Raw genomic sequence first — 12,054 nt, 5'->3', positions numbered from 1 at the left:
CTCTGCAGCGGAGTGTGCGCTGATATGAAACTTCCTGGCAGATTAAAACTGTGTGCCCGACCGAGACTCGAACTCGGGACCTTTGCCTTTCGCGGGCAAGTGCTCTACCATCTGAGCTACCGAAGCACGACTCACGCCCGGTACTGCAAGGTTCGCAGGAGAGCTTCTGTAAAGTTTGGAAGGTAGGAGACGAGATACTGGCAGAAGTAAAGCTGTGAGTACCGGGCGCGAGTCGTGCTTCGGTAGCTCAGATGGTAGAGCACTTGCCCGCGAAAGGCAAAGGTCCCGAGTTCGAGTCTCGGTCGGGCACGCAGTTTTAATCTGCCAGGAAGTTTCATATCAGCGCACACTCCGCTGCAGAGTGAAAATCTCATTCTGGAAACCTCCCCCAGGCTGTGGCTAAGCCATGTCTCCGCTATATCCTTTCTTTCAGGAGTGCTAGTTCTGCAAGGTTCGCAGGAGAGCTTCTGTAAAGTTTGGAAGGTAGGAGACGAGATACTGGCAGAAGTAAAGTTGTGAGTACCGGGCGTGAGTCGTGCTTCGGTAGCTCAGATGGTAGAGCACTTGCCCGCGAAAGGCAAAGGTCCCGAGTTCGAGTCTCGATCGGGCACACAGTTTTAATCTGCCAGGAAGTTTCATATCAGCGCACGCTCCGCTGCAGAGTGAAAATCTCATTCTGGAACTATGAGATGTTTTTGATGTTCTCTGAAGCTATTGCTACTGAGATAATTAACACCTCAGTAGTCAGTTAATTTGAAGAGGAATGGATGTCTTTAAAAAGACTATCAACAAACTGGGTAGATAAACATAGGTACAGGGAAGGTAACTGTGAAGAAACCTTTGGTAACAAGAGAAATACTTCAATTGCTTAATGAAAGGAGATGGTGTAAAAATGTTTAGGAAAAGACAGAAATACAACAATGTAAGTTACTTAGGAAGTGCAGGGGAGCTAGGAAAAAGTGACAGTAGGAAAAATTTGAAGAAATGCAAAAACAAATGTTTGTCATAAAGGCTGATTCATCATACAGAAAAGTCAAAACAGCATTTGTTAAAATTAAAAGCAAGGGCATCAACATTAAGAATGAAACTGAAATTTCACTGTTACACATGAAGGAGAGAACAGATAAGTAGAAAGAATACAATGAAACCGTCTATGGAGGGAGGTCTTGCCTGATAATATGATGTGGGAGTTGATATGGAAGACACAGGAGATCCAGTATTAGTCAGGCTTTATAGGGCTTTGGAAGACTTGCAATCAGATAAGGCAGAAGGGGTATAACATTGCTTTGGAAATTCTAAACCAAATGACTATTCAAGTCGGTGTGTTGAATCTGCGAGATCGGGACATACCATCAGACTTGCAGAAAAATATCGTCCACACAATCCCAAAAAAATTCAATGTACTTGAAACTGGCTGGGTGAGAGTAAGTAACAGAAACAAAATTTCTTCTGTTGACATTTTTATTTAGTAAAAGAAAATTTCGGGCACATAACAATATTATTACTTAGCACTCAAAATAAATATTATTACTGTACAGGTGAACACAGTTAGATAAGCTTTGAGTTAAATAATTAAAAATGTGTGCAATTTTCAAACATTTTTCCAACAGGTATCGTAATAGGAGAAATAGGTACAAAGCTGGGGATGAACTGCACAAACAATGGATACCTAGGCTTCAAAAGTGTTCGTATTCCTCGAGAAAATATGCTGATGAAGAATTCACAAGTGCTTGAGGTAATCTTCCTTAAATCTCTCTGATACAGTCTTGGGTTTTCATATCATTTTTTATGTTAATATCATACTTCTAAAAGCATGTGCGTTGGACAGATGTATGGATGGTGAAAGGACAAATACATAAAGGTACCTGTTATTTTAATTGGAACTACAGTGACAGCAATTATATCTTTTACCACTATAGAAAACTGTAGGCATAAGAACAGTGAGCACACCCACCAAATGATGTGTAGAGGTCATATGAGTTGCAGAAGGGTTCTGTTCATGTTGCTAATCAGACATTTTTTTGTAGGAGTTTTCATTGTCGAACATTATTTTGCCAACCATTCATATGCATGTTTCGTAGTGTGGTTCTGTTACAGGTATCTTTGTGTGCCTATGATGATAAAATGAAATAACCAAATACAGTAAGGGAGAAATAATACTGATGCGTCCATGCACCATGCATCATCCACCCCAGAGTTGCTTATGAAATGTCAGTATCTACATGCCTGACAGAAAAAGTGAGCTATCTAGAAGGTTAGAGGGAAACAAAAGGAAACTTCTTAAGTTCAGAGGGTATGTTTTGTTATTTCAGTGATTAGAAAATTGAGTCAGTTTTCAAAGAACTTGGCAGTTCACTGAGGTGACAGGGATAGCGATATGCACATACACATGTGGCAGCCATACTGTGTACCCAAGGTGTAAAAGGGAGTGCATTGGTGGAGCTGTCATTTGCACTCAGGTGATTCATGTGAAAAGATTTCCAACATGATTATGGCCACAAGATGGGAATTAACAGACTTTGAATATGGAATGGTAGTTGGAACTAGATGCATGGGACATTCCATTTCAGAAATCATTAGGGAATACAATATTCTGACATACGTAGTGTCAAGAGTGTGCGAAGAATAGCAAATTTCAGGCATTACCTCTCACCGTGGACAATACAGTGCCTGACGGCCTTCACTTAACAAATAAAAGTAGTGGCATTTTTGTAGAATTGCCAGTGCTAACAGACAAATAACACTACACGAAATAACTGCAGAAATCAATGCGGGATATAAGATGCATGTATCCTTCAGAACAGTGCAGCGAAATTTGGCATTAATGGGCTGTGGCAGAAGACAACTGACGAGAGTGCCTTTACTAACAGCATGACATCGCCTGCAGCATGTCTCCTGGGCTCTTCATTATATTGATTGGACCCTAGATGTCTGGAAAACAGAGGCCTGGTCAGATGAGTATTGATAATTCGTTGGTAAGAGCTGCTGGTAGGGTTCAAATGTGATGCAGACCCCATGAAGCCACCAACCCAAGTTGCTAATAAGGCAGTGTGCAAACTTCTGGTGCCTCCGTAATGGTGTGCCTTCGTTTATATGGAATGGACTTGGTCCTCTGATCCAACTGAACACAGCATTGACTGGGATGGTTATGTTCAGCTACTTGGAGACCATTTGCAACCATTCATGTTCCCAAACAATGATAGAATTTTTATGGATGACAGTGCACCATCTTACAGACCACAGTTGTTCACAATCGGTTTGAAGAACAGTCTAGACATTTCAAGTGAATGACTTGGCCACCCAGATCACCCAACATGGAACCCGTCAAACATTTATGGGACAGAATCGAGTGGTCAGTTGGTGCAAAAAATCTTGTATCGGCAACACTTTCACAATTATGGACAGCTACAGAGGTAACACAGCTCAGTATTTCTACAGGGGACTTCCAATGACTTGTGGAATCTATGCCATGTCGAGTCTCTGCACTATGCTAGACAAAATGAGGTCTGACACAATATTAGGGGGTATCCCATGACTTTTGTCACCCCAGTGTATGAGCCCACTTATCAGTATAATGATGCATTCCATCTGGCTTGGATGCATCCACTGATTCAGATGGAAGGGGTGACGTAAAATCATTGTATCCTCTCCCGGAGTGAGCTGACCCACAGCAGTTTCAACAGGTCCTTGATATCTTGCATTCTGGCAGTGGGACAGAGTTGATGTCTGAGCCAGATCCACACGTTCTACTAGGGACAGGTCTGGAGCCCTTGCTGGCCATGGGAATACCTCAACTTCACATAGATAGTTCGTAGAGACATGTGCCATGTGTTAGCGAACATTAAACTATTGAAAAATGGCACCACAATAGTGTTGCATGAGAGGTAACACACGAGGATGTGAGAGGGCCATGGCGCACTGTTGTGCTGTATGAGTTCCCACATTCACTACAAGCCATGCCCTGAAATCATACCCAATCACTTCCCACGCCGTAATGCCAGGAGTAAAACCACTGTGCCTCTCTGTAATGTTGGAAAAATGGTATCTCTTCCCAGGTCCCCACATTACTCACTGATGATGATCTGGGGTAATAAAGAGCCGCAATTCATCACTGAACACAATGCGATACCGGTCACTGGAGCTGTGGACCCAAAAACTTTGCATATCACTGCCTTAGACCATAGGTTTTTGGAATGAGTTCACCGTTGTTTACCCATATTGATTTCTAGAGTGTTAGTTGTTTGTGTGGTCAACTGAACAATGTTTCATGAACTGGTAATTCTCTGTATCTTTTGAGTTTCATCCATTCCTGTGTTATTGCTTGTGGTTGTTGGAGATATGGTTGGCAAATACTGCAAGCACTGATAGCCATGGTATTGGTCTGGATTTACTTCTGCTCCAAACAGGAGAACAGTTTGTGGCAACAGGATGCACAAGTGCTTGTGTAGTTCACAAGGTGTTCGCATTATATCCCCAGCTGACCAACCCTGAAGGCACCACATAGCTGAATGAGTGCCAAGGTCCCTGGCAGGTACATATCTAACGTGCTCAACAAAGGTTGGGGACACCGAGGATGTTGCCAAACTGGTGGGTCTTAGAGGGACAATTGCTGATTTATTCACGCACATTTCTGTGTTCCACTCCTCCGTAATCACGACACAGGATGATGCAAAACAGGAAGGTTGCAAAAGCATAAGAGCCCTTTGCTGCTTCAGATAGTGTTCAGATTTCATAGAATGGTTTTGAACAGTCTCTAGTGCGGCCACCCTGGATACCAGAGCAAAAATTGCAACCTCACTACACTCCAAATGAGTCGGAGCATGTGGTTGCAGCCCCACAATGTCCTTAGAGTAGGGTTGAATTGTCAGAGGGATGTCAGCAGTGGCAAACACTGTCAAGAACATCGTGCCATTGCTCATTGCAGTGTGAACCATTTTAGACTGCGATATATGTGGGAATTCATGCCCTAAGGGAAGAAATGGTTTCACTGACGTACTTTATGCACTTACTGAGGACGTTTTGTGTCAGTTCTGAGCAGTAGGTTGCCTGAAATCATTTTCTCGGTCACCCATAAGAAAATCATGTGATCAGTAGGTTGCCTGAAATATTTTTCTCGGTCACTCATAAGAAAATCATGTGATTTCAACACTGGGTGTCATGGTCCTGACCTCCATCGCAGAGGTGTGAAAACAAGGGGAGGAAATGTCAGAAGTGTGGTGACCTCCCCATCGTGTGACATGTCCATGATGATGCTGGGCAGAATTATGTTGAAATTTGGTGCCAATGTGACATCATTATCCCATTTTACAACTCACATCAACTTCCGAGCTGTGGCCTCTTTTTTGCATGTGTCAATACCTTGTAGCTTGACGTGTCATGGAGTCCAAGAGTGATATCACCAGGCATTACATTTTTGCACCATTACAAAGGAAGCTTCTAGGCATCTTTGAGCCAAATTTCAATATTTTGGCCACTGTGGGAGACAATAACGAGGCTTCAAAAAAGAGATACTTTTTTGTGGATTGTAGAATGTCTTTAATATTTGCATCATCATACGTACTGTGACAGATGATGATTCATGAGGGCCACAGGATTATTTTGGAACATTGCAGAGCAAATTTATTCAAAATGATAAAATAGGTGATTCTGATAAATTCACATAGCACATGAATACTCAATATTTTATTACGAAAATATAACGAAAAATGTATTTCAGAATCCACATTTCTGTTTGTTTCAAGTAGATGCTAATGAACTGCAATAAGAATACTTATACTTACAATAGCACAAAAATAGTATTAATAAGGAACTGACAAATGTTTGTTGCTTTGTGGCACACTCAGAACAACCATCACTAATAGCCAGTAATTGTTTTACTAGAGGAATAATTATGCACTTCTTCTATCAAAATAATAAGGAAATATTACTACAGAATTTCTTTTGGAAGAAGTGTAAAAATTGGCTTTTAGCACAGCACGGAAATAATGGAGTGTTATTAGCAAAAAAATTGCTGAATTTCAGGAGAATGTGTGAGTCATTTAATTGTGAATGTGTTAAAGCTATATGTATGTTTTAGCATGTTTGAGTTTTGCAAATTATCTATAGCCAAGGCATTCGTTGCCAAATAAAACTGAGACTGACATTTCCTTTTAGGATGGAACATATGTGAAGTCTCCCAGTGACAAGTTAACATACGGAACAATGATGTTTGTCAGAGTTGTTCTAGTACAGGATATGTCCAGCCACTTATCAAAAGCAGTTACAATTGCTACGAGGTACAGCGCTGTGCGTAGGCAATCAGAGATGAAAGCAGGGTATGTGTGCATATATTTTTTATTTTGTAGAATAAGCATTTTATAAGACATTGACTTTTTGGTTAATTCTATTTGAATGCCTAAAGAATGATGAGATTGTTGTACTTAATGAAATTCCTGCTGTAGTTTCTAAGTACAAGGGCATTTCATATTGATTTACAGTTTATTTATTCCTGTCACGCATGATGCGCATCTGACACACAATTATGATTACAAGTACATTGTGCTTTGGTCTAGGTAGTAGGACAATTACTTAACATGTAATCGCTATATAGTGCAACCCATTTTCTCAACTGCTGCCATAATGCAAGTGGAGAACATTACTAGAGGAATAATTATGCACTTCTTCTATCAAAATAATAAGGAAATACTACTACAGAATTTCTTTTGGAAGAAGTGTAAAAATTGGCTTTTAGCTCATCAAGGATGGTGCTGGACGACTTGATTTCTGTGGAAGGAGGGTATAAATGTTTTCAATACTCACAGGTGATTGGTGGTAGTGTGTGGAAAGTGTACACCATCACAAAAACTGCGTACAATTGGATGGATGGCTGTAAAAGTGACTGCACATCAATGGAGAAAGGAACCAATCTTGAAGGAAAAGATTGGTAACACCAGTCAGCATTTTAAGAGTGGAAAAGTGTATTCAGGAGAATAGGTGCATGACATTCACAGAATTGGAGGCAGCCGTAGGTCTTGCAAAAGGCACTGTGCACTACATAGTGCATGAATAGCTTATCATTTTGAGTCCCAACAATATGAAAAGTGTAATTTTAAAATTTTTCACGATATCAACCTTTATTATCGTAGTAAGCATAAAATAAAAGAAGAAATCAGCCAACTGTAGACAATCAATTGTCTTAAGGAGGTGGTTTTACTTTGAAACTGCTGGGATATAGTTTTCAAGTAGCCATCATTTCATATGATATGTGTGAAAGCAAACTTGCATTTTTCCTTGGCGAAGTCCCGCATCTTGGAAATTCCATGAACTTGTAACATGTAAATTAAATTATAATCCTAAATAACAAGCAAAAGTAGGCCTAAAATTTAATAAATTCTGTATTGCAAATACATCTGTGCCAATGGCTCCTGTTTGAAACCACTCATAAAAGCAGTAGTACAAACTCAAATTACATTACAATAAATTTACAATCTCCTACAATCACTAGCACAGTCACCATGTGACTGTTGCTCTCAATGCTGTAAGTGACTGCTACAATGTACTATATTAGTAGAAGTACTTCACTGTACCACTAGATGTGTACCACTAGATGTCTCTGTCTTGCGACAGCATCAGTGGCAGCATTGGTTGTTTCATGCTAAAGACACTGGTAATTATAAAAATAATAAAATAATAGTTTCAGGAAGAAGCCACAGGCACTCAAAGGGTCAAACTCAGAAAGATGTCCACCATGTGGATCCCCAAATCCCTGAATGCAGCACAAACACAACATTGCGAAGACATATGAAGTGGCCTCCCTTCAATGCCACAGCTAGGATCTGAAAGGTGTCATGTCCAAACTCAGGATTGGCAATGAAACTTGACTCTGCTACCATGAGCTGGAGATCAAAGCCCAATCAATGCAACGGAAGCGTACAAGTAACCTCCTGAAAAAGTCCCATACAGTGCCTTCAGGGAAAAACACATGGTACAAGGAGGGAACCCCGTCATTAACTGACTGGAACCAGGGACCACCGTCCAAAAGCATGATGTATTTGGAGGCTGCGACATGCAATTCAAAATAAACGAACAGGAAAATGGATGAAAGGAGTGCTCTTGCAACATGATCATGCCCATCCCCATCCAAGTCAGACAACCATGAGGAGTTCCAGGTACTGTGACATGCACCATATACTCCTGACTTGATCCCTCCTTATTACCATAGATCCATGACTATGAGAAACCACTGCATGGACGTCATTTCACAAACAACCAGGAACTTCAAGCTGGTGTCCTGCGGTGGGTGAAACAGACTCCAAAAAAGTGTATCGAGGAAGACATAAAGTAATTACCACCTTGGTGGTGTAAGTGTGTGGAGCTTAATGGAGTCTATGTAGAAAAAGTGCATGTATCTGCTGAGACAGAGAGATTCATAGTGGATATATAAATTGTAGATAATCATGGAATGCCTCTCGTATAATATTGTATCACATGGCTAATAACAAGTTCCTCCCGTTAAAACTGTAACTATGTCATTCATGATATATTAGTAGGCTTTGATCTACTGTTTTTGAAGAAGAATTGTGACTACAATGCAATATGCTGTAAGTGGTACCTAAGAGAGATTTTCTGCAATTTTCTCTGAAAATTAACAATATGAATTTAGACAAATTGCTACTTGTCACATAGAGGAGATACTGAGCAGTGGACAGGCACATTTAAAAGTAGTGCATTGGATAAGCTATTGGACTAATTCCTTTTAGTAGTAGTAGTACTAAAGATTAATTTAGTAACTATTGATTGCTTATCATACATTCACTTTTGAAGTTAACATTGTAGTTATTGTGGGCAACTGTCCTAGCTGACTGATTTTTAGGATAATTCAGGAACCCTTCAGATGGTCTTAAAACATATAATAATAGTTCAATTTTCTGTTAATTTACACACACTGTGCTCTGAATCTATTCAATTCATTTCATTCTTATGAGTCATATTTCATTGATTTGCAACCCTTCCTAATAAATTCATGTACTGCACCAAACATACAGGCTTTTATTTCTATATAAGTGACTTATTGTTTCAAAATCTGAAATTCTAACAGGCCTTGTTTGGGGTTGCTGTAATCAAAAAGCATAGCCCCAGAAATAGGCATTTGGGTGCACTTCTTGTTCACTTATTTATTTTAGATTAAGTGTCCTTTTCATTCCATAGATCCATAGTGAGGATGCCCTTGTGGATGTAAAACTTGTTGTAAAACTAACAACAACAATAACAGACTAAATAATTCATATTACACACTATTAGACTCTTGAGCCTTTACTAGGTTGGATGAGTTCCCCAAAAAATGATCCTATATGGCATTATGGAATGAAAGTAAGTGGAATATGCTAGCTTTTTTATTACTACCTATGTCTGACAACATCCATATTGCAAATAAAAAATTGTTTAGACACTTCAACAATTCTGTGGTCTGCTGCTCCCAACTGAATTTATTATAAGTTATCATCTCAAGAATTTAACACTGTCAACCTCTTTTACTTGTTTTTCGTCATATTTTAGGCGTGTACTGATGGAAATGTCTTAAAAGTTTTACACTGTGTATAATAGGCCTTTTCAGACTTTAGTGATAAAAAATTGTACAAATGTTGACGAAAATGCCATTAACCAATCTTTCTAAAACTATACTTGATTTGCTATTTATTGAAACGTTGTGTGTCGTCAACAAGTAAATAAGCTTGGGATCTTGTGATAGTACGGATACAATGTGAATAAGTATACAGAAGAAAAGTAAGGGCTCTAAGACGGAACTTTGTGGGACACCTTAAGTTATTAGTTCCCAATGGATAATACAGGAGTTTTTCCGTATGTTTCCTATCAGAGTGATAAAATTTGAGCCATTTTGCAGCATTTCTTGTAACACCATAGTATCTCAATTTACTTAAACTGTGTACATTTATTCACATCATACATATGAGAACTAATTATATGTGGTGTCCCACAAGGTTCCATCATAGGCCCTTACTTTTTCCTATGTATATCAGTGACCTTTGTAATGTTACCTCACTGGATATTTTACTGAGTAGTAGACTCTCCTACAAGCATTCCATGCTTTCCCTGTAGTAAATGGATTATCTGACCATGATGCACAACCGATTAACTTACAAAACCTAACAGTCTGTACGCTTCAGAAACCATTAAGTAAAAGTGTGAGGGTGCTCAACTCGGTATCTATAGATCACTTCAGAGAAAGTTTAGGAAATGTAAACTGGGAAGATATATATAATGAACCAAATGCTAATGATAAATGCAACATTGTTTTCCGAAGAAAATTACTAAATGTGACACCACACACTTTTCAAAGAAACCTTGTATTACTACAGGTATTAAAGTGTCTTCAGAAAGAAAAAGAAAACTGTATGAGACTACAAGAACTAGGAATGATCTAGAAGTAGTTTTACACTATAAAAATTATTGTAACATACTGGGAAAAATTGTAAGGAAATCAAGAAATATGTATGTTAGAGAAGAAATTAACAACTCCAGCAATAAAATCAAATCGATATGGAATGTTGTTAGAAGGGAGACAGGAAAAGTAACCACTGGGGTAGGTAGTATTACTATTAAAGAGAAAGAGACCATCCTAGCCAACAGTACACAAGTAGCTAATGTATTTAACAAACATTTCTTAAATGTAGGAGAAAAAATTGGTGAGAATAGTTCAAAGGAAAAAGCCAGACAGTACATGGAAGAGTCTGTTTTGAAAAAATTTAGTCAGATAAAGTTTCACCTAACAACCTCTTGTGAAATAAGTAAAATTATTAAATCTTTGAAAAATAAATGTTCTGTTGGAGTAGATGACATCTCTAATAAGATATTAAAACAATGTGGAGCAATTACAGCTGATATTCTGAGTCACATATGTAATGCATCACTAACTCGAGGTATTTTCCCAGACAGGTTAAAATATTGTCAGGCCTCTCTACATAAAGGGAAAACACAGATGTCAATAATTATCAGCCAGTATCCTTGCTTACAGCATTTTCTAAATCTTCGAGAAAGTAATGTACTCAAAGAGTGTTTAGTCATCTTAACAGTAATAGGATACTTGGTAAATTCCAGTTTGGATTTCAAAAATGCTGTTCCACTGAGACAACAATATAAAATTTCACTGTCCACATAATACAATCTTTAAATAGTGAAATGTCGCCAATAGGAATTTTCTGTGACTTGTCCAAAGCATTTGATTGTGTGAACCGTGACATTATGTTACAGAAATTACATTTCTATGGTATAAATGGAATAGCATATGAGTGGTTTAAGTCATACCTACAGAACAGGAAGCAGAAAGTTTTCTTATATGGGTCAAGTGATTTAAATAAGTTTGCCACTTCATCTAACTGGAGTGAAATTACATTAGGTGTTCCACAAGATTCGATCATGGTTCCCCTTCTGTTCTTGATATATGTGAATGACTTCCCTTCCTATCTGAAACAGGAAGCTGAACTGACACCGTTTGCTGATGGTACAAGCATTGTTATTACTCCAGTAAAAGAAACTCCAATTGAAAATGATGCAAATAAGTTCTTTGGAAAAGTCATTAATTGGTTTTCTGCAAATGGGCTTGCTCTAAACTTTGAAAAAACACAGTACATCCAATTTTCTGCTGCAAAAAGTACAATTCCTTCAATAAATATAACACATCAACAGAAGTCAGTAGGCAGGATAGAGCATACTAAGTTTTTGGGTGTTCATATAGATGAGAATCTTAATTGGAAAATTCATATTTTGGATCGTCTAAAGTGACTAGGTTCAGCAACTTTTGCAATCAGAATAACTGCCAATTTTGAGGATATAGAAATTAGTAAGCTAACATACTTTGCATACTTTCAGTCTCATGTGGAATAATATTTTGGGGTAACTCAACATCTAGACAAAAAGTATTCACTGCTCAAAAGATAGTGGTTAGAATAATGTGTGGGGTTCATAGTCGCACATCTTGTAGGCATCTTTTTAAAAGATTGGGAATTCTTACAACAGTCTCACAGTACATTTACTCACTAATGAAATTTATTTTCAACA

At 38.5% G+C, this 12,054-nt stretch overlaps 1 protein-coding gene across 1 annotated transcript in view; it reads left to right on the top strand.

The window, feature by feature from the left end:
- Positions 1–12,054, top strand: part of LOC126418429 (probable peroxisomal acyl-coenzyme A oxidase 1) — a 93,969-nt gene that overhangs the window by 55,813 nt on the left and 26,102 nt on the right. Inside the window, exons 6-7 of the mRNA XM_050085191.1 lie at positions 1,611–1,735; positions 6,154–6,314. Coding sequence (XP_049941148.1) covers positions 1,611–1,735; positions 6,154–6,314 — 286 coding nt within the window. The remainder of the gene's footprint in view (positions 1–1,610; positions 1,736–6,153; positions 6,315–12,054) is intronic.

This window comes from Schistocerca serialis, chromosome 1 (assembly GCF_023864345.2).
Source record: "Schistocerca serialis cubense isolate TAMUIC-IGC-003099 chromosome 1, iqSchSeri2.2, whole genome shotgun sequence".
NCBI lineage: Eukaryota > Metazoa > Arthropoda > Insecta > Orthoptera > Acrididae > Schistocerca > Schistocerca serialis.
Note: the sequence above shows the minus strand (reverse complement) of the source record. Positions and strands in the feature narration are given on the sequence as shown.